Source organism: Vanellus vanellus (genome assembly GCF_965231255.1).
Source record: "Vanellus vanellus genome assembly, chromosome: 29".
NCBI classification, from domain to species: Eukaryota; Metazoa; Chordata; class Aves; order Charadriiformes; family Charadriidae; genus Vanellus; species Vanellus vanellus.
The window spans coordinates 1730054-1749627 of NC_138934.1; the positions used below are offsets into that span (position 1 = coordinate 1730054).

Consider the following 19574-nt stretch of genomic DNA (forward strand, 5'->3'; position numbering starts at 1 on the left):
CCAATGTTTTGATGATTTTTGAGAAAGCAGGAGCTTTTCAGGCAAAATGGATATTTTCCATGACAGTCTTTTTGTTGTGGCAACTGTGATGGGAGATTAACCCCCCTTATTGCAATTAAATTTATTCTGAAGCCCCAACTTGCTGGCAGCAGGTAACTGGGTGCAAACCCAGCCGGTTTCGCTGTTAGGGCATTGGGGTGATGTGGGAGAATACCACCTTCCACAACAGGGACCTGACCTCAATTAGCCTCCTAGGCATTAACACAAGGTAATTGTTAAATAAGGATAATTAAATAATTGGCCTCTCCTCCTGCGGGCCCACACCCTGCGCCGCAGCCCCGAGGCTGTCTGTCGTAGGACGCGGAAACTGCATTTACCATCCGCAGCCTTGACACGCTCCTGAATTGCTGCCGACTTTCCCCGAAGGAAGGCACGGCTCGGAGCCTCTTGCTGCCCTCTCCACCCTGCGTTTTCTTTTGCTTTCCCAGGGACTATGCGCTCTCCTATCTCTCTCTCCGGGCATGCATCGGGCTGTGGACCGCCTTCTTCTGCATAGTGCTGGTGGCCACCGATGCTAGCTCTTTGGTGTGCTACATCACCCGCTTCACCGAAGAAGCCTTCGCCTCCCTCATCTGCATCATCTTCATCTACGAGGCTCTGGAGAAGCTGAGTCACCTGCGAGTGACCTACCCTGTGCACACGCACAGCAAGCTGGACTTCCTCACCATCTCCTAGTGGGTTTCTTCCTCCTAAAACGCCGCTGCCCCTTGGCAGGAGCTCAGGGCTGCACCTCCATCGCCTTCCCCTCACCCCCGTCTTGGCTTCTCTCCTCCCAGCTGTAAGTGTGAGGCACCGACCCATCCCAGCAACGAAACCCTGCAGTTCTGGGAGAGCAACAAGATCAATGTGTCTGGCATCACCTGGGAGAACCTCACGGTGACTGTAAGTGCCCCGAGTCACTGCTTCCTCGTGTCGCGGCCGCGGGGTCCAGGGGCACTGGCCTGGTGCAAAGCTCAGAGCCCTTCAGGTGATGATGGGCTTCCAACTGTGCCAGTGCTGCTCTGAAAAGTTGTTACTTCAGTCTAAGGTTTGGGTTTAACCCCCTTGGGCCTGGGAAGGAGAGTCCACCTCATCCCCGACATGGTGGGCAATAACTGTTATCCTCAGGACAGCGGTTCTGTCTGGGAGCAAGGTTCAGTGGGTGCTTTGGTTATTGGAGAAGTTGGAGGACTTCAGTTCATGCTTGAAGGCTGTAATTAGCTTCCTTAATTGGTTCCTAGTAACTCCAGGCCTTGCTTTCTTACTCAGCGCTGTCTGAAGGTACGTGCATAAACTTGCATGTCTGAGCAGCCCCTTGGGCCATTGTTGCTGCAAGCAGAGCTCAGGCACAGGGTGGGACGCTCTTATGGACATCTTCACCCCCCTTGGCCGTGTCCTGTGAGCCCGACCCTGGGAAGGGACAATTTGTCTCTTCTCCTTTCCTGTCGCTGTTGTCTTAGCCCTCCTTCCCCGTTCCCTCCTTCCCCGTCCCCAAGAGTTTCCAGTGTTTCCTTCCCCTCTGGTGTCTTCTTCAGCCACGGTTACCTGCTGTTCAAGCAGAGGATGTGCCATAGGTCTGTGGTACGGTGTCCCATCACATCTCCTCTCTCCGCTGTCTGTGTAGTTCCATGTGTCACTTATTCAGCTGCTGTTGATCGTTAAATATAAATCTCCGCTAGCTGCAGCAGTCCCGAGGTCACAGATCTTGGAGCAAGATCCTCCAAACTCCCTAGTTATCCGAGGTTTCCTTGACGCATGTGCACTACCTTTGTGTCCTGATGCTCTGTTTCCCCAGGAATGTCGGTATTTGCATGGAGAGTTTCGTGGACCTGCCTGTGGACCCGATGGCCCCTACACGCCCGATGTCCTCTTCTGGTGCTGCATCCTCTTCTTCTCCACCTTTGTCCTGTCGGGCTTATTGAAGAAGTTTAAAACCAGCCGTTACTTCCCGACCAGAGTAGGTAGAAGATGGTGGCCAGCAGCAGTCTCCACACTCATTTCCCAAAATGGCTTTCCTGGAGCACTAAGCAGTGTTTGCCACCACTTGGTCAAACTGGGAAATATTGGACCTTGAAGGCCAAACTTGGATGTCCCTCACTCATTTCCAGGAGTGCAAAACGATCGTAGCGTTTCCCACCTGCCTCTCGACCTGCCCCGGAGCAGTTTTTTGCCCAGGCAGTGGGAAATCGGGTCTTCCAAAGTTGGTTGTCTGTTGTTTTTTTGTTTGTGTTTTTTTTTCACCTGGTGTGCCCAAGGGGAAAGTTGATTCAAATGAGGAACTGCCATAGAAAAAGACACAAAAGACACTGTTTCTTCCTTTTGAGGAGTAAATGATGCTTCAGTGCCTTATTCCCATTGTAGCTGTGAGTGCAGCTGTAGTGGCAGATGTCTGTTTCCTTATTTTTTAAGTTATTGGCTTTTTTTTAGGGTTTGAATTTAAACCACCCTTTTCCACCTAATTAAACTTTTTTTATTGCCTGACACCAGATCTCGCAGGTACAAACACAGCAACAGTATCTAACCGAGGGATTTGGCTGCATCTTCTCAGAGTGGTGGGAATTTGTTAACCAGCCTTAATGCTGTTGATGTCTTTAACTTTTCCATCTCACAATATGGCCCCGTTTGTGCTGTCCCTTTCAGCTCTGCTTTCTTGCCCCAGGTACGGTCCACAGTAAGTGACTTTGGTGTCTTCCTCACCATCGTCGTCATAGTGCTCATTGACTTCCTGGTTGGGATCCCGTCGCCGAAGCTCCACGTCCCCCACATGTTCAAGGTAATGGGGTGTTTTGGTGTGGAGCCACTTTCAGCTCTTGGGGATGCCACAAGGTGATGCTGGGACAGGACAGGGCTGAGCCTGGAGATGCTGGTGGTGTTACCATCTCCTCTTCCACCTCCGAGTGCATCGTTTCCTTCTGGAAAGAAGAAGCCAGCCCCAAAACTTGATACCTACAGAAGTATCTATAGGTGCTTGCGATGAGGACGCTGGCACTGCTGAACCCGGTAGGAGAGGGTGACACGAAGGCAGGGCCAGGAGATGAGGCGGCACAGCGATGGAGAGGAAAATCAAAGCCAGTGAAGTGGCTGGGCTGGGAGTTGATCCTGATGTGTGTTTTGGCTTTGTTGCAGCCTACCAGAGACGACCGCGGGTGGTTGGTCAACCCCATAGGGCCCAACCCTTGGTGGACGGTGTTGGCCGCGCCCATCCCAGCTCTGCTCTGCACCATCTTGATATTCATGGACCAGCAGATCACGTCTGTCATTGTCAACAGGAAGGAGCACAAGCTGAAGGTAAGGGGCTGCAAGAGCTGACCCCATCCCCACCCCACTCTGGGCTGCAGGTGTGGGGAGAAGCTCCTATGCCAAGTGCTTTGTGAAGGCGTTGGTTTGGGACAATGTCAGGCTGTGTGGCAGGATGCTCTGCTGGATTAGTGATGTCACAGGGAGCAAACGAGGGGAGTTCAGATGAGCAATCTTTTGGAGGAACAAATTAATTTTCAAGCACTACAGAAGCGTGTTTTTGTTTCAAAACGCCAGCAGGAGCTGGGGGAACGAACTGTTTTGATGCACTGCCAGGGATAACTCAGGGTCACATCTTGCTTGCAAACAGTAGAACTTTCTTTATGAATGAAAATAGTCTTTTTGTTTGTTTGAGAAGTAGCTATTGCACAAACCTCCCAAATCCACTTGGTCTGAACCCCTGCCAGATTTTCATGCAAGGTGCTTGCGCAAAGACCGGATCCATCCTTATTTTTGCCAATTCTTCTCTTAAATTTTCAAGAGGGTGACTTGCGCCCAAGTAGGGTTTGAGTCTGAGTCGCGATGTTGTCATCGCTCTTGTGCTGTGGGATGCTCTGTTCCTTGTTTTGCTGCCCACAGAAAGGATGCGGGTACCACCTGGACCTTTTCATGGTGGCCGTGATGCTCGGGGTGTGCTCCGTGATGGGGCTGCCCTGGTTTGTGGCTGCGACTGTCCTGTCCATCACCCACGTGAATAGCCTCAAAGTGGAGTCTGGCTGCTCAGCTCCAGGAGAACAACCCAAGTTTCTGGGGATACGAGAGCAGAGAGTCACCGGCTTGATGATCTTTGTGCTCATGGGCTGCTCTGTCTTCTTCACTTCGGTGTTAAAGGTAAGAGGAAAATGCAAAACGCCCAACAAGCGTGAGCTTTTTGGAGGTTTGACAAAAACCATCCCCTCCCTCCAGGCCTGAGTAGGTGTGGAGCAGAGGAGGAGGCGATCCCAAACCTTGAGGCTTGGCCCACGGTGGGAACCAGCCTTAGTTACCCTTTCCAGCCCTTCACACCCCAGTTTGGTGTCCTCGAGACAAGCGAGCAGGACAACTGCTTTAATTCCCAGGTGTCTCTCAGGCCCACCTGTGTTTATGGGTTACGATGAAGCGGATTCAGACCAGTACACTGCTCTCTTTCAAGCAGGCAGCACCTTATGGGATGCAATTGGCTCCCCCAAATGCCTCCCAACAGCCGTTCCCAGTAGCTAAACACACCAAAATCATCCCCGTGGGCTTCCTTGTGTGCTCCTCCCACAAAGTCACCTCAGCTCTAGGCTAAAAGGAGGCACTTCGCTTTTGCGTGTTGCCACAAAAATGTGTAGAAATGTTCTTCTGCCGTCACAGAACGTGGCGTACAGTTTCATGGGTGAAATGACCTATTTTCCTCCAACCTTTCAGGAAAACGGGATTATTCTAATGAAACGTAACTCAGAAGCTCAGCCTAAAGCAGTGCATTCACTCACTCACTCGCACGCACAAAACCTCTACGGGTTAAGAGGTGACACATCTCTAACCCTGTGGAAACTGGAAAGCTTTAGGCAATTTTAGGCAGTGCCTCTAGAAGAGAGCAGTAATACTGAAAAAGCAATTAAAAAAATAAATTATTGCATTCTTTTTTTTTAATTTCTCAGTTTATACCCATGCCTGTGCTTTATGGTGTCTTTCTCTACATGGGTGTGTCGTCGCTCAGAGGGATTCAGGTACGGACTCTTACAGCGTGCAGCTCCCTGCTGTGTCATCTCCAGAGACGCAGGAAAAAAGCAGTGGTGTGGGAGAAAACCTCCCCAAAAGCAGGCAGTGAAAGTATTTTGTATAATGAAAAGATTGGTGGGGGCACAGGAGGTACGTAGGGCGGGAGGACCAGGCAAGTTCAGCGCGCTCTGCGTCACGGTTTGGGACAGGGCACTGTTTGGTGTGGTGAAAATGGGGGAATTCAGTGCAAAGCGAAGGCGATTTCTACTGCCGGTGGGAATCCTCACTGGGGGATTGAGTGGGCTGAGAAATGCCAAATAACAAACAGAAGAATAGAATATATTAAACATATACTTTTATAGAAGAACAGGGAGGGGGAGGGGGAGATGGTATGAGGAGAAGGACCTGGGGGTGCGGACTGATGAGAAGCTCACCGTGAGCCGGCAATGCGCGATCGCAGCCCAGAAGGCCGACTGCATCCTGGGCTGCATCAGCAGTGTGGCCGGCAGGGCGAGGGGGGATTGTGCCCTCTGCTGTGCTCTGCTCTGGGGAGACCCCCTGCAGTGCTGCCTCCAGCTCAGGGGCTGCAGCACAGGAGAGACATGGACCTGGTGGAGCGGGGCCAGAGGAGGCCCCGGAGCTGCTGCGAGGGCTGGAGCCCCTCTGCTGGGAGGACAGGCTGGGAGAGTTGGGGGCGTTCAGCCTGGAGAAGAGAAGTCTCTGGGGAGTCCAGTGCCTAAAGGGGCTCCAGGAGAGTTGGGGAGCGACTCTGGATGAGGGAGGGGAGCAAGGGGACGAGGGGGGATGGTTTGACACTGACAGAGGGCAGATTGAGATGAGATATCAGGGAGAAATTTTTCCCTGTGAGGGTGGTGAGGCACCAGCGCAGGTTGCCCTGAGAATCTGTGGCTGCCCCATGCCTGGAGGTGTTCAAGGCCAGGTTGGATGGGGCTTGGAGCAACCTGGGCTGGTGGGAGGTGTCCCTGCCCAGGGCAGGGGGTGGGACTGGATGATCTTCGAGGTCCCTTCCAACCTAAACCCTTCTGTGATTCTATAATAGAAGGACATGGAATAATTGCAATTTGGTGGGCAGCTCTCATGGACACACTGGTTTATAGATGGAGCAAAGGGAAAACGGGTGCTGCTCCCAGGAGGAACAAAGTGGGATCCAGGATTTCTCACTGCACGCAAAACTCCTTCCACGTGCCAACAGGGCCGGAAACTTTCCGCAGCCCCAAGGGGTAACTTTTCCGCTTTTATTTTGCAGTTCTTCGATCGCTTGAAGCTCTTTTGGATGCCGGCAAAACACCAGCCGGATTTCATCTACCTGCGGCACGTTCCCTTGCGGAAGGTGCATTTCTTCACCGTGATCCAGCTCATCTGCCTCGTCCTGCTCTGGGCCATCAAGGTGTCCCGTGTTGCCATCATCTTTCCCATGATGGTAAGAGCCGGTGCCGCTCAGCAGCGGGACGTTTGCAGCATCGGAGTGAGACGTAGCATCATCTCACACCTCACCCCCTCTTCCCTCTTATTTTGTGAAGGTTTTGGCTCTCGTGTTTGTCCGGAAAGTGATGGACTTCTGCTTCTCAAAGCGGGAGCTCAGCTTTTTGGATGACCTTATGCCAGAAAGCAGGAAGAAGTTGGCCGATGCCAAAAATGAAGGCAAAGAAGAAGAGGTGATGCTTGCTGGGTGCTCGGGGGTGGGTGTCTCCCTCGGGCTCTGAGATTGACTCTTTCTGTCACAGCTTCTCTTGAAATACTGGGGGAAAATCCAAACTTAATAGAAATAGATCCTGACAGCCTGGATCCTGCATCATAATCTTTTTTTCCTAAATTAGCAGTGAGCTTAACACTTGACTAACGGTATAATTTTTAAAGGAGCCATCTATAATAAATATTATAATCATGATGGAAAGAGTTGCTCATAAGGGTGGTTTTAACCCCCCCCCCCCCCCCAAAATGTTTGGAGTGAAAGGTCTTTCCCCGGCTGCGCTAACAGAAGGTCAGAAGGAGAGGGCAGCACGTGGGTTTTGCTGGGTGTTTAGTTTATCTCCACTTCGATCATAGACAGAGAACTTTGATTTGTCCCTTTTTATGTCAGGACTCCCAGGAGATGATGGAAGCTGCTGCTGCAAACTCCGTTCGGCTGCAGCTGGGCAAGACCAGCAGCGCGGATATCCCAAAGCCAAGCAGCGACAGGTAAAGCCCCACCAAGCAGCAGGACCCCCGGCAAGATTAGCCTGAAGGGGGTTGGCAGAATTTTCTCCACGTTTATCTTTGCTGAGCATCCCAGCGCCATGCACTCAGCTTGGAGGGAAGAGCAAATTTACGGGCAGGGCTGCAGGAGGTGATGGCAAGGCTCTGGCTCCGAGCAGAATGGCTGCACAACTCACGTTTGACCCCCTAAAACACGCTTCATGGGTGACTTTTAAGGAGGAGGGTCTACCGTAAACTGAGGAGCTGCAGGCCTGGTCTGTCCCCGCGGTGGCTTAAGGAGCCCACTCCAGGGCTAGACACCAGCAAGAGTTCAATATCTTCATGAGTGACCTGGATGAAGGGATGGAGGGTACCACCAGCGAGTTTGCTGGTGACACAGCACTGGGAGGGGTGGCTGACACACCGCAAGGCTGTGCCGCCATCCAGTGTGACCTGGCCAGGCTGGAGAGTTGGGTGGAGAGGAACCTCATGAAGTTCAACAAGAGCAAGTGTGGGGTACTGCATATGGGGGGGAATAACCCCCTGCACCAGTACAGGTTGGGGGCTGACCTGCTGGAGAGCAGCTCTGTGAAAGGGACCTGGGAGTCCTGGGGGACAACAGGGTGGCCATGAGCCAGCAGTGTGCCCTGGTGGCCAAGAAAGCCAATGGCATCTGGGGTGCATCAAGAAGAGTGTGGCCAGCAGGTGGAGGGAGGTCATCCTCCCCCTCTGCTCTGCCCTGGTGAGGCCACATCAGGAGCGCTGTGTCCAGTTCTGGGCTCCCCAGGTCAAGAAGGAGAGGGAACTGCTGGAGAGGGCCCAGCAAAGGGCTACGGAGATGATGAGGGGACCGGAGCATCTTTCTTATGAGGAAAGGCTGAGGGAATTGGGGCTTTTTAGTCTGGAGAATAGAAGACTGAGGGGGGATCTTATCAATACTTAAAGGGGGGGGCGCCAGGGGGACGGGAACAGTCTTTTCTCAGTGGTGCCCAGTGACAGGACAAGAGGTAATGGGCACAAACTTGGGCACTGGAAGTTCCACCTAAACATGAGGAGGGACATCTTTCCTGTGGGGGCGGCAGAGCGCTGGCACAGGCTGCCCAGAGAGGTGGGGGAGTCTCCCACTCGGGAGCCATTCCAAACCCGCCTGGAGGTGTCCTGTGCCACTGCTGTAGGTGCCCCTGCTCTGGCGGGGGTGGGACTGGGTGAGCTCCAGAGGGCCCTTCCAGCCCTGACCAGTCTGGGATTCTGTGCAGAGCCTTTGCACAGAGCTGTAGCTCTGCGGCTCTCCGGCTCGCCTTCCAAACCTCCTCCTCCCGCCCAACCCGCTGTGCTTATGCGCAGCTTTGGTTCTCCTCCCCCCCGTTCCTCTTGCTGGTGCTGATGCGCTGGGTGGCGTCAGTTCCCACAGTCACAGATTGCTGTCTCAAATATTTATTGCAGGACTGATCCTTCGGAGATTAATATCTCGGATGAGATATCAAAAACACCCGTGTGGAAGGCTCTCACTATGAGCACGGAAACAGTCTGAATCTGGGGAGGAAAGAGGTAAAGGATCGCGTGGGAACGTGGCCGTGCTCCTTTGCGAGCGGTGGCACGTGCCTACGGCTTTTTTTTTTTTTTTTGCCGGCAATGCCGAGCAAGCGGCGAGGGCTGCGGCACACGAACCAGCTCCTCTCTGCCGGCGCGGTCCCACGAGCGGGGCAACAGCCCCACTGATGACGCTCTCCCTCCTTTTCTCTCTCCTCCCTCCCCCCAACTCCAGTTTTCATGTTTAGGAATCTTGACTTTGAAGGAGAGGCGTGAGAACGTGACACAGGGATGTGCCCACGCAGACATGGGCAGAAACCGCTTTTATTTTGTTTTCCAGTTGGAGGATTCCCCTTTAAGCCACGGCGATGGTTTCAGCTGTCCTTGGTGTGCTTCAGGCATTCCCTCTCTCCAGAGCAGCAAACTGAGGTGCACATGACAGTCAGTGGGAGTTCGGTGGTGTTCCGCCTCCGTGTGTTCGTGTGTGGGTTGTTGCCGTTTTGTAGCGGTAGAGGGACTGCTGCCGCTTCATCGTTCAGTGCTATTTTTTTAATATCTCACTCCTCCTCTTCTGTTTCTCTTTTTTTTCTTGTTCCCCAAAAATAAACTCTGAATGTTTCTGTTGTGTGTGACGCATTCTCCACTTTCTTCTTCATCGCGACCAGGTTTTCGGGTCTGGTTTGGGGTCCTGCCTTCAGTTCGCCCTTCTGTCTCTCCCTGGCAGGAGAGGGATGCCCTCCGTGGCGGGGCAGCGCGGAGCGCCCGAGCGGTTGGGCCGAGGCGAAGGAAAAGCATTTGCTCCCTGCGCTCCAGTTTTACATTGGGGTTTTTTTGGAATTTTTGTTTGTTTGTTTTTATTATAATTATTTTTCTTGTTTCAGCTCTGCCGTCAGCCTGGAAGCTGCAAAAGGCAGAAATGGCGCCTTCTCCTCCCCCGGCTGTTAAATTAATATAAGGCAGCGCTTCAGATCAAACCCCTCCAATCCGCCGGGTGGTGGCGGGAGCGGCCAGGCGAGACCTGGGGCTCTGTGTCCCCGGGCTGCCCCTCCGCTTTCCTTCCTTTTCCTTCCCTGGCTCTCTCTCTGTGGTGTTTTTTCCTCCTCCCCTCTCCTCGCAAAGCCGCGTCTCTCTCGCAGGGTGGGATGAGCCCGGAGGCAAGTGGGAAGGTGCCTTTTCCTCCTCCTTTTTCCTGCCCCTTTGCAGGAAGAAGCTGTTGAGCAGAGATGGTTCTCGTGCTCTCTTCCCATCTCGGGGGGGTCGTTGGGCTGCGGTGTGGGGCTGCGGAGCCCGGGAGGAGAGGACAACCCCGAAGAAAAGGTCCCCTTGCCGCCCTCCACCAGCAGCGGTGGGATGGGTGCAGGGACCCTCCTGCCATCGGCTTATCCCGTCTCCTGCGGGAGCCTTTTTCTGCAGCAAACCGACCCAAAACAACAATGGCACGTTGGTGCTTCTTGCTAAATGGGGAGGGGGGAGAAAAACAAATCATCTATCAGTTTGCTCTGTAAGGATGGAAGCAGCGCATCCCCAAACAGGGCCAAAATCAGGCGGCTTTTACGGCATGGGGTTTTGCAAAGCGGCTGGTGCCAGTGCCCCACGGTGACAGTCGCAGGGGGAAGAAACTGGTTGAGCCCTTAAAAAGAGGAAAAGAAAAAGGCTCGGAGGAAGGGAAAGGTGCAGCGCCGGGTTTCCTTGCTGCTGTTCCTCCGGGATGCCCGTGCGCGTCCCCTCCACGCTGCCCTCCGGGCAGGACCGTGCTCGCTGCTCCGGCTCTGCCTCCCCGGAGGGGAAAGGTCCCGGCGCAGGAGAGTCCCCGTCTCTCCCCCCTTCCCAAAAGAAACTTTAATTTAATCGTTACGCTGGTGACCCGCAGTGGCTGTGGGACTGGGGGCTGTGGTACCAGCCCTATTGCTGCCCTGCCCTTAAAATGGAATTATACACTTCTAATATAGGACAATTTGGGTTTTTTTTTCCATTTTGTTTTGCTCTCTGTAAAAGGAGGGAGTGGGGCTGAGCTTCACTCCCTCCTGGCCGGGACAGGGGCCAGAGCCTGGGATTGTTTTCGGCACGGGCCGGGCATCACTCTCGCAGAGACAGAAAGGAAGAAAATCACCCTGGAGGGAAAACGCGGCCGGTTTTGGGGCAGAGCGGGCTGAGTCCGGCTCTGCATCTCCCCCCTCCCCGGGGGCCACAAAACCTTGGCGGCTGCCTCCAAAAGTCCTTACTTAAAAAGCAAAGCAGATTTCCCTGGCGCGGCCCTCTTCTGCATTCGAAGCTCGGGGCTTTTTGCTGCTTACAGGGTGAGATTTTTTATTTATTTATATATTTATGTATTTATTTTGAATTAAATGAAAGCTGAGGCCTTGGTTAACAACGTGACTCTGAGCCACCTAAAAGGCGGCTGTAACCCCCCGGGCTGACTGTGGGACACAGTGCTGCGCCTGTCCCCCCTTCGTGCCCCGTGATCCCACGGCCGGCTCCGTATTTTGGGAGGATTTAATATTTCCCTGTGCAGAGGAGAATTTTACGGGGAGGAGTCGGGAGGAAAAAATCCCTCTCAAAGCTGCTGCTGGAGTCACTTTAGGAATCAAAAGAGATATCCCTGCAGTGACCCGCAATGCTTTAGTTGGCAGCAAAGCCCCTTCCCAGCGAGGCGGGACGGGGGCTGCTGTGCGCTTCGGTGCCTTCAAACAGCTCCTCACGTCCCCCGGGGGCCCCTCGAAAGAAGTTTCCTAAAATGATACGCATAAAAGAGATCCTTAAGCGGGGTGTGTGTGTATGTAATGTAAAAAGGTAATAAAAAAGGGTGGGTTTTTTTTAATTATTTTAATTCCCCCCCCCCCCCCCAGTGCGCTACATGTAGAAATACAGCAATTATTTTTGTTGCGCAGATGCTGAAATATATTTATTTTATTGTAAGCGATGACCTAGTTTGGAAACGCTCCGTGTTGTAAATCAAACTGGGGGTGGGGGGTGGGGGAATCCCCCAAGCGAATCTGTGTTAGTTATCACTTTGAATCTTTGTGTGGTTTTGTGTTTGGTTTTAGTTTTTTTGTTTCATTGGGTTTTTTTAATTTATTTTGGGTTCATTCTGTGGAACACAAATGACACAAATCCCTGTCGCCGTCGCGTGGGTCCCATCGGTGGAGCGTCACTGTGGACTGAGGGGTTCCCCCTGCCAGAGCCGGGACTGTCGGCCCTTTTTCTCTTGTTGCCCATTGAACGTAATGGGAAAAAGAATGGAATAAACCTCTCGTTTGTCTCACTGCGCCGCTGCCGTGTCTTTGGGAGGGTGGGGAGGAGGCGGAGGGGGCTGTGGAGCTTTTTTTGGGGGCGCGGGGGAGTGGGCAGCACTGTTTTTTGGGGGAAAGCCCATTTGCCTGGGGTGGGGGTCGGGAACCAGCTGACTGGGGAAAGGGCTGAAATTAGTGGGTTTGGGGGTTTGAAAAATTTAATGACTTAACTATGTTTTGGTTTTTAAATTTTGTTGTTTTTTTTTTTAATTTGGGTTATTAAATTTGGGCGGTTTAAATTTTGTTGTTTTCTTTAATTTGGGTTTTTAAATTTATTTTTTTTTATATAATTTTTGTTGTTTCTCTGTGCAAGTAATTGCAATGAGCTCTGTGTTGCAGGAGGGAGGGGACAGCAGTGTCACACGTGTCCCCTCTGCCAGACCGTGGGGTGCTCAGGGAGCTCAGAAAGGGGACTGGGGGGAGGGAGGGGCCGGCGCACAACAGAAATTGAGCATTTCTTCCTCCCTACATTCTTGGGGGTATATTTTTGCCCATTTGCAATAGTTAATTAGCATTACATTAAATCCAAAGAGATTCTAGTTATCTTTCATATAGTATTTTTTTTATTCATTTCTTTCAACCCCCCCTCTGGCACAGGTCTGTGGGGTCAGGCAGGCGCAGCCCCAGTGCCCTTTTACCTAAAACTTGAGGAACTGAGTGAAAAAAGAGGGCACCTGAGCCAAGCCAGGGGTCAGAGCCTGGAAATCCCGGGGGACCAGCGGCGTGCGGGATCCCCATGCGATGCTCGGAGGCGTTGGAGACGTCAGAAACCGGCTGCCGGATTTAGGGAAGGTTTTATTACGATTTAGGGAAAGCTGCAGGATCCGCGGTGCTGTGGGAGCAGTTACAGAGAAAACTGAGCCAGAGAAATCGAGGTTTGAAGGGGCGGTCGAGCCGCGGGGGCACTTACCTTCTGCAAAGACAGCCGTTCCCCTAAAAGCAAGATCCTCTTTTTCTCCTTCGAGCTGGTTGTGGCTAAACTCTTCTCACCGGTGCCTTTAAGCTGGTTAGCAAGATGCTAAAAGCTGACGGGTAGGTCACTGCTACTCCTGGTTTTAGTTGGGTGGGTCATTATGAATCATTACAGCATTTTTTAAGTGGGGCTGTTGCAAAAAATACAGTTGTTGCAGTATTTCCCACCTTACGCCTTCAGCGAGGGGCTGGTTTGGTGGTTGGGATTTATGTGTGTGTGTGTGTCTGTGTGTGTGTTGTTGTTGCTGTTTCTCTTTTCTATTTTTTCCACTCTTTGGCCCAAAGGAGTGACCTGTGGGTTTCCTCCTTTCAGGTGAGATGGCCCCGTGGTGCCACAGCCCATCTCGCAGGGAGGAATGATTTCTCTGCCCACGGGGCCGCCCTTTCCGACACCTTTGGTTTGAGTTGAAAAAGTTAAGAAACAAAGAAGAGGAAAAATGTAAAAGAAGCCTTTGCGTACCCAAGCACCGGCTGCTGCTTTCCGCCGAGTGAAACTCAGGTGGGAGCTCATCAGCTGGACAGACACCATCACAGACTCACAGAACAGTTTGGGTTGGAAGGGACCTTGAAGATCATCGAGTTCCACCCCCCTCCATGGGCAGGGACACCTCCCACTAGACCCAAGCCTGGTTTCATCCCCCAAGGTCAGATCTGAAACGGGGGCCTTTCCCCACCAAGTGTCAAGGACCGGCGCAGGAAGTGCAATTCCCGGGGCTCTGGTGGATTAAAGGAGCTGCTTCGGTCCCTCAAGATACCCTAAAAAAAACAGAACAGGGGCAGAATCCACCCAGTGTGAAGGAGTTACAGCAAGTTCTAGGAACTTTAAGCTGTTGGCGTAAACACACCCCTGGCCTTTCCATCATTGCTCGCCCCTTGATGATTTGCTCAGGAAGGGAAAATCCTGGGAATGGATTGACCAACATACCAATGCCTTGGAATTGCTAATAAAAGAGCTGAGGTTATTCCAACAACTTGGTCCTATACATCCAACTGACCCTGTCCATGTAGAACGGGGGTTCAGTGAACGTGGTTCTCACTGCACTTTGGCAGAAGGGACCCACACACCTCCACTCCCCACACCGACAACCCTCCCCCTCCCCCAACGCTCCAAAAAGCAGCAGTCCTTAGGGCAGACTCCTTAAGCTGACTCCATAGCTACGGCTCCCCCGTCGGCTCTGGGGGAGACAAGGGGGCCCCGGGGGTCTCCGTGGGCTTTAAAGGGGTCCCAGGGCTGCCCACGGGCAGAGAGAGGGGTAGGAGAAGAAAGAAGAGAAGAGAAGAGAAGAGAGAGAGAAGAGAAGAGAAGAGAAGAGAAGAGAAGAGAAGAGAAGAGAAGAGAAGAGAAGAGAAGAGAAGAGAAGAGAAGAGAAGAGAAGAGAAGAGAAGAGAAGAGAAGAGAAGAGAAGAGAAGAGAAGGGTCGAGGGGGGAGGGGAGAATGGTGGGGGGAAGGGTTGGGGGTGTGGGAGTGAGCGTGTGAGGGGGGAGTGAGGGGAATGGGTGTTTGTGAGGGGGGAATGGGTTTTCGTGAGTGGGAGAGGTGAAGGAGAGGAGGTTTGCAGGGCTGTGAGGTGCCTGTGAGAGAGGAGGCCCCGGAGGGAGGTGAGTGGAAAGGGCTGTGTGTGGAAAGAAAAGCTTTAAGGACAGGCTGGGCTGGGGAAAGGTGGTGGGCCCCGAGGGAGGGCTTGGGGAGCGGGGCTAGAAGCGTGGGTTTGGGGCAAAACTCTGGGAAAGAAACTGCAGGACAGGGCCAATCTGAGGATACAGTTTTAGCGAAGCTTCAAGCAAAGGGTGACCAAAGGTGCCTCTTGCCCTTTTGTGGGCTGGTTTTGTCTAAGTTATTCATGCGAGTGGACTTTTGCCACATGGGATGGGAACTTTCGCTTCCCGGGATAGCTGATGCCCCTGGATAACCACTGCCCGCGAAGCACTGCGAAACCCCGTGTTCAAAAATGAGAACAAAGGCCGGGTTTTGCCTCTCAGAAGGATCTCTAAGCACCGTCTCCACGTTGTTTTCAGTACCTTTCTGGTTGTTTTCTTTCCCCCCACCCCCGTGATGTCCGCCGGAGGGGCTGGCGGAGCTCTGCAGACGGATGTGTGGCTCATTTTGGTGAGGGCTGAGCTGATTTCAGGGAGTCCCGGCTCATTTTGCGGAGGATTGGGCTGGTTTAGGGGGGTCCCGGCGCATTTGGGGGAGGGCTGCGCTGGTTTCGGCCTCGCAGTGCCCGGGGCGGAAAGAAGCGGTGGTGCGGGGCTGAGGGGGCCTCGTTCTCCTCGGCGCGGCCCCGCCCCTCTCGCCCGCCGTTGCCGCGGCGACGTTGGGGGGCGTGGCCCGGATCTGCCCCTCAGCGCATGCGCGGGTGGGCGGACGCGAAGGAGAAGGTTTCCGGTGTGCGTCGGCGGTCGGGAGCTGCGGCGTTCGGTACCGGGAGAGACGGGGGGACCGGGGCCGAGGGGGGCGGGGGCGGGAGCGGGGTGGGCTGGCGGCGGCGGCGGCGGCGGCGGCGGCGGCGGCGGCGGCGGCGGCGGCGGCGGCAGGAGCGGTACGGAGGTCTCCGGGGCCAGTTGGGGGGGTTTGTAGGGTGGCGGGACCGGGCTGGGGGCCTCGGGGGGCGGTCTGGGCCTTTTGGGGGGGGGCAGAGCCGAGTGGGGGGTCCCCAGGGAGAACAGGGCCGATTCAGACCCCCGTCGTCCGTCCCCCCGTCCCCCCCCGTCCCCCGCTGCCGCCCCCTCACCCCCCGCTCGCTCCCCGCAGGTGGCGGCAGCCCCGGCCGCAGCGCAGGGTGCCCGGGGCCGGCCTGTCCGGGCGCTTGGCTCCACTCTGGGCTCCGCTCTCAGCCCCCCCCGGCAGGTCAGCCCGGCCGTGCCCCCTTCGTCCGCCTCCAGCCCACGGCCGAGTCCCCCCAGGTACCCCCGAGATGGGTCGGGGGGTGTCAGCGCTGGGCCCCCTGAAGCGGGGGTGGGTGGTGGGCACGGGCATTGCTGGGAGCCCGTGGGCAGCCCTGGGACCCCCTTAAAGCCCACGGACACCCCCGGGGCCCCCTTGTCTCCCCCAGAGCCGACGGGGAGCCGTAGGTGTGGAGTCAGCTTAAGGAGTCTGCCCTAAGGACTGCTGCTTTTTGGAGCTTTGGGGGGGAGGCAGGGTTGTCGGTGTGGGGAGTGGAGGTGTGTGGGAGGAGTCCCGTGTCTTGAGGGAGGTTTGGGGGTGTTGAGCAGATTTGGGGGAGTGGGGGAGGGGTCCCCTCATTTGGAGCTCCCTGGTTGGTTTCTTCTCAACTGTGGGAGGCAGCGGGCGAAGGGGGAAGGCAATAGAGTGTGTTGCTGTACTTCAGTCCTTGGTTGAGAGTCAGCGACTCTGCTCCCTTGCTGCTCAGCAGACTATTGTCTCCGTGGGGCTCTTTCTCCAGGCAGGCTACGACTACAGAAATGGCCCCACTGCCTCGGAAGAGTTGTCAGCGGTGACGTCTCCTGTGAACGTACTGCCTGACGTTGGATAGACCTGGCACCACGCAGCAGCTCAGAGCTCCACAGCGTATGCTTCCACACTCAGTCCCGTCCCCTGCCTGGGAACCCACTCTTTCTCGGTCCCTGCTGGCAGCTCCCGTGGAGGCTCCTGGCCCAGGACCGGCCCCGGTTTCCCCACTGCTCCACCAGCAGCCATGGGAGAGCGGGGGTGTCCTGAGTGTGTGAGCACCACTAGCTCTGTTGCTGCACTGGGCCAGGCCTCCAGGATGTCGTAGAGGGAGCTCTGAGAAGAGAAGCTGCTCCTCAACAGGCTGCTGCAGTCCTGCGAGTTGGCCAGCAAGCACAGGCTGCAGGGTGCAGCCGCGCAACCCTGGGGTGCCCGCCGTGGGAAATGTTAAAGAAATAAAATGTTGGTCTCTATCCCTGGTGCTGTGGTTCATCCTGCCATCCCGCGGCTGGGGCTGTGCCCCCCTCAGTGCCCGACCCAGTGGGACAGGCTGGCACTGCGGGCACCCACCAACCTGGGGGGGTGGTGGTGGTGGTGTCGGGGGAGCTGGGTGGGCTGGAGAAAGGGAGGAAGCACCTCTTGAAACCAGCTCGGCCCTCTCCAGCCACAAAAGCCTCCCCAGAGGCACCAGAGGGGACCCCCAGATCCTTGAAGGGCTGCCCCAGACTCCCTCTGGCCTGCAAGAGTCCCCCCCAGGACCCCATAAGGGCCGCCCAGGACCCCTTACGGACACCCCAGTGGCGTCCCAAATCTGGGTTCTTTACCTGCTGGGCAAGCCAGTAACACACTGTGTGGGAGCAGCCAGCCAAGCCGGTTTCAGAGCACCAGAGGTGAGAGGCAGGGAGCTGCCATCCCACTCAGCTCCATCCCTGCCGTGCCTTGGCTGTGCAGAGAGAACTTGGGGGGAGCTGCAAAACAGCTCAGCCCGGGCTTATCTCCAGATGGCACAGAACAACCAAAACCAAATGGCCCTTAACAAACAAAATGCCCCGAGTCCCATCCCACCACTATTCCCGTGATGTTGAGTGCCGGACATCACAAATTGGCAACAGAGACTTCGCTATGGCACCACCAGAGGGAAATATCCCAGACAGTGTAATCCACTCGGGCATAATCCTGCACCCTCACCGAGTCAGGAAATATAAACCGCGGGGTCTGCGGAGACAAATGGGGAATCCTCCAAGGATACAGCTGGCCCCTCGGAGATCCGTCCCCCCATCCAGGACGCTGGAGGGGAGCATTTACAGCCGAGCACAGCCTTTCCTTTAACCTCTAGAAAAGCCGGCTTTTGCTAAAAAACAAATGTCCCCCTCCCGCCCCGGGCCCCTCTGAAATTAAATAAATAAATAATTAATTAAAATCCTTACAAAACTTAAAAATTGCCGTTAGTTTCGTTAGGGTTACATTAATTCTAAAAACTGACGAGCCGCTGCGCTGTGCGCTGCAGCCCAACCTCCCCCCCTCAACGCTGGGCGAGCTCCTCTGGCCATGCCTGGGATGAAAAACCGGTGGCTTTTAGGAAATAAAAAATTAAAAAAAAAAAAGAAGAATAATAAAACCTCTCTTTCTCTCTCTCTCTGCCTGTGTTAGTCCAACGAAAGGGATAGCGTCGGGAGGCGAGGGAGGAGGAAGGGGGAGGCTGTGGGATGGAGAGAGCCCTCCCCGTCCCCCTCGGCTGTGCATCCTCGCAGTGCCATGGGGAATGGGGGTGGGGGGGCCTGTGTGGGGGTCTTTGGTTTGCACAGGGTGGCCGTGGTGGGGGCTCAGCCCCATCCTTACAGTGCTGGGGCGCACGGGGCTACCAGGCACAGGGTCCCTCCCCCAGTGAGGTGCTTTGGTGCGTTGAGGTGTTAGATGGGGTGGCACCAGCCCATGCCCACCCCGGGAGGGGGGACACCACCTCTCCGGTGGCACTGGATGGGTGGGAGGGAGGGAGGGAGGGAGCAGAGCTGTGGGAGCCATGGAGAAAGGCGTGGGGGTGTCCCTCATCGTGGCAGCCCTACCCCGCCACCTGGCCACCCCAAGGGACACCCAAGCCACATCTTGGTCCTCTCCCCGTTGGGTGACGCCCTTCCACCCACCCCGGAGGTGCGCTCCTCTCCTGCGGGGGGGACGCCCGGCGCTCGCCTGGCTAGAGAAGCACTGGCGGGGGGGTGGTTAGGGGGCATCTGAGCTTCCCAGTTACACGGGCGTAATTAGTGCACCATTAATAACCATTAGTAACCACTTTGGCTCTGCTAACCAACTGCGGCGAGGCCCCCACCCCGCTTTAGCACAGGCTTCCTGATGCCAACACCTCCCCGAGCCACTGGGTAAAGCTGCGCCTGGCAAAAAACCACCACCCCCCAAAAAACCCCCACACCACACCCCCCACTCCCCACCCACCCCTTCTCTCCTCATCACAGCCATGGGGCAAACTCCCCCCCCCGCCCCCCCCCCCCCAATCTCAGCTTGGCCGTTGTTATATGTTGATCTCACAAAATTGACGTGAGACAGAGTCAATTAAAATTTGGAGTATTTATTAGCAAGCGGCAGCAAGCAAAACAGCGCTGGGCGGCCCGGGAGTCTCACTCCACCGACGGCGCGCACCCAATGCAGCGGCCTTCTCAAATATATATATGGTACTTTTTACATAATCATAAGATCTCTTAATACGGCTATACATATGCATAACCTATCCCCGCTTCGTATTAAAATTAGCTTTAAGAAGTCATTTTCATAAACTCCTCCTAACTGCGCTTGCGCAATGCTTTGTGGTGGTGGTCGCTGAGGGTCTTGAGGATGAAGGCTGCAAATTCTTCTTCATCACTTCAAGTAACCTTTCATCCCCACGCAGACTCAGTTTTTCCTTTTTTTGTCTCTGTCCAGACCGCAGGGTTGGTTTCAGCCGCCTTTCAAGGCCTTCTCTTATTCGTTATCAGGAGCTGTCCTTGGCAATGCCTCAAGACTTCTTGCTTCGTCCATTTTTTATCAGGCCTGTCTTTTAGGTTATGAATTACTACTAGTTAATTAGTACTATATCTTTGACTCAGTCCCCCCCTTTTTCTAAAGAGTTAGTAAATTCTATAAGGATTCTTCATCTAACACTTTCTCAAAA

The 19574-nt window shown here is 54.7% G+C and overlaps 1 protein-coding gene across 1 annotated transcript in view; it reads left to right on the top strand.

Moving 5' to 3' along the window:
- LOC309682468 (electroneutral sodium bicarbonate exchanger 1-like) overlaps positions 1 to 8746 on the top strand; it is a gene marked incomplete at both ends in the record, with an annotated part of 119314 nt that extends 110568 nt beyond the window's left edge. Inside the window, 10 exons of the mRNA XM_082496558.1 lie at positions 489 to 734; positions 837 to 942; positions 1835 to 1996; positions 2699 to 2812; positions 3166 to 3327; positions 3916 to 4167; positions 4959 to 5027; positions 6287 to 6460; positions 6561 to 6689; positions 8669 to 8746. Of these exons, the coding sequence (XP_082352684.1) occupies positions 489 to 734; positions 837 to 942; positions 1835 to 1996; positions 2699 to 2812; positions 3166 to 3327; positions 3916 to 4167; positions 4959 to 5027; positions 6287 to 6460; positions 6561 to 6689; positions 8669 to 8746 (1492 nt within the window). The remainder of the gene's footprint in view (positions 1 to 488; positions 735 to 836; positions 943 to 1834; positions 1997 to 2698; positions 2813 to 3165; positions 3328 to 3915; positions 4168 to 4958; positions 5028 to 6286; positions 6461 to 6560; positions 6690 to 8668) is intronic.
- Between the last annotated feature and the right edge of the window lie 10828 nt (positions 8747 to 19574).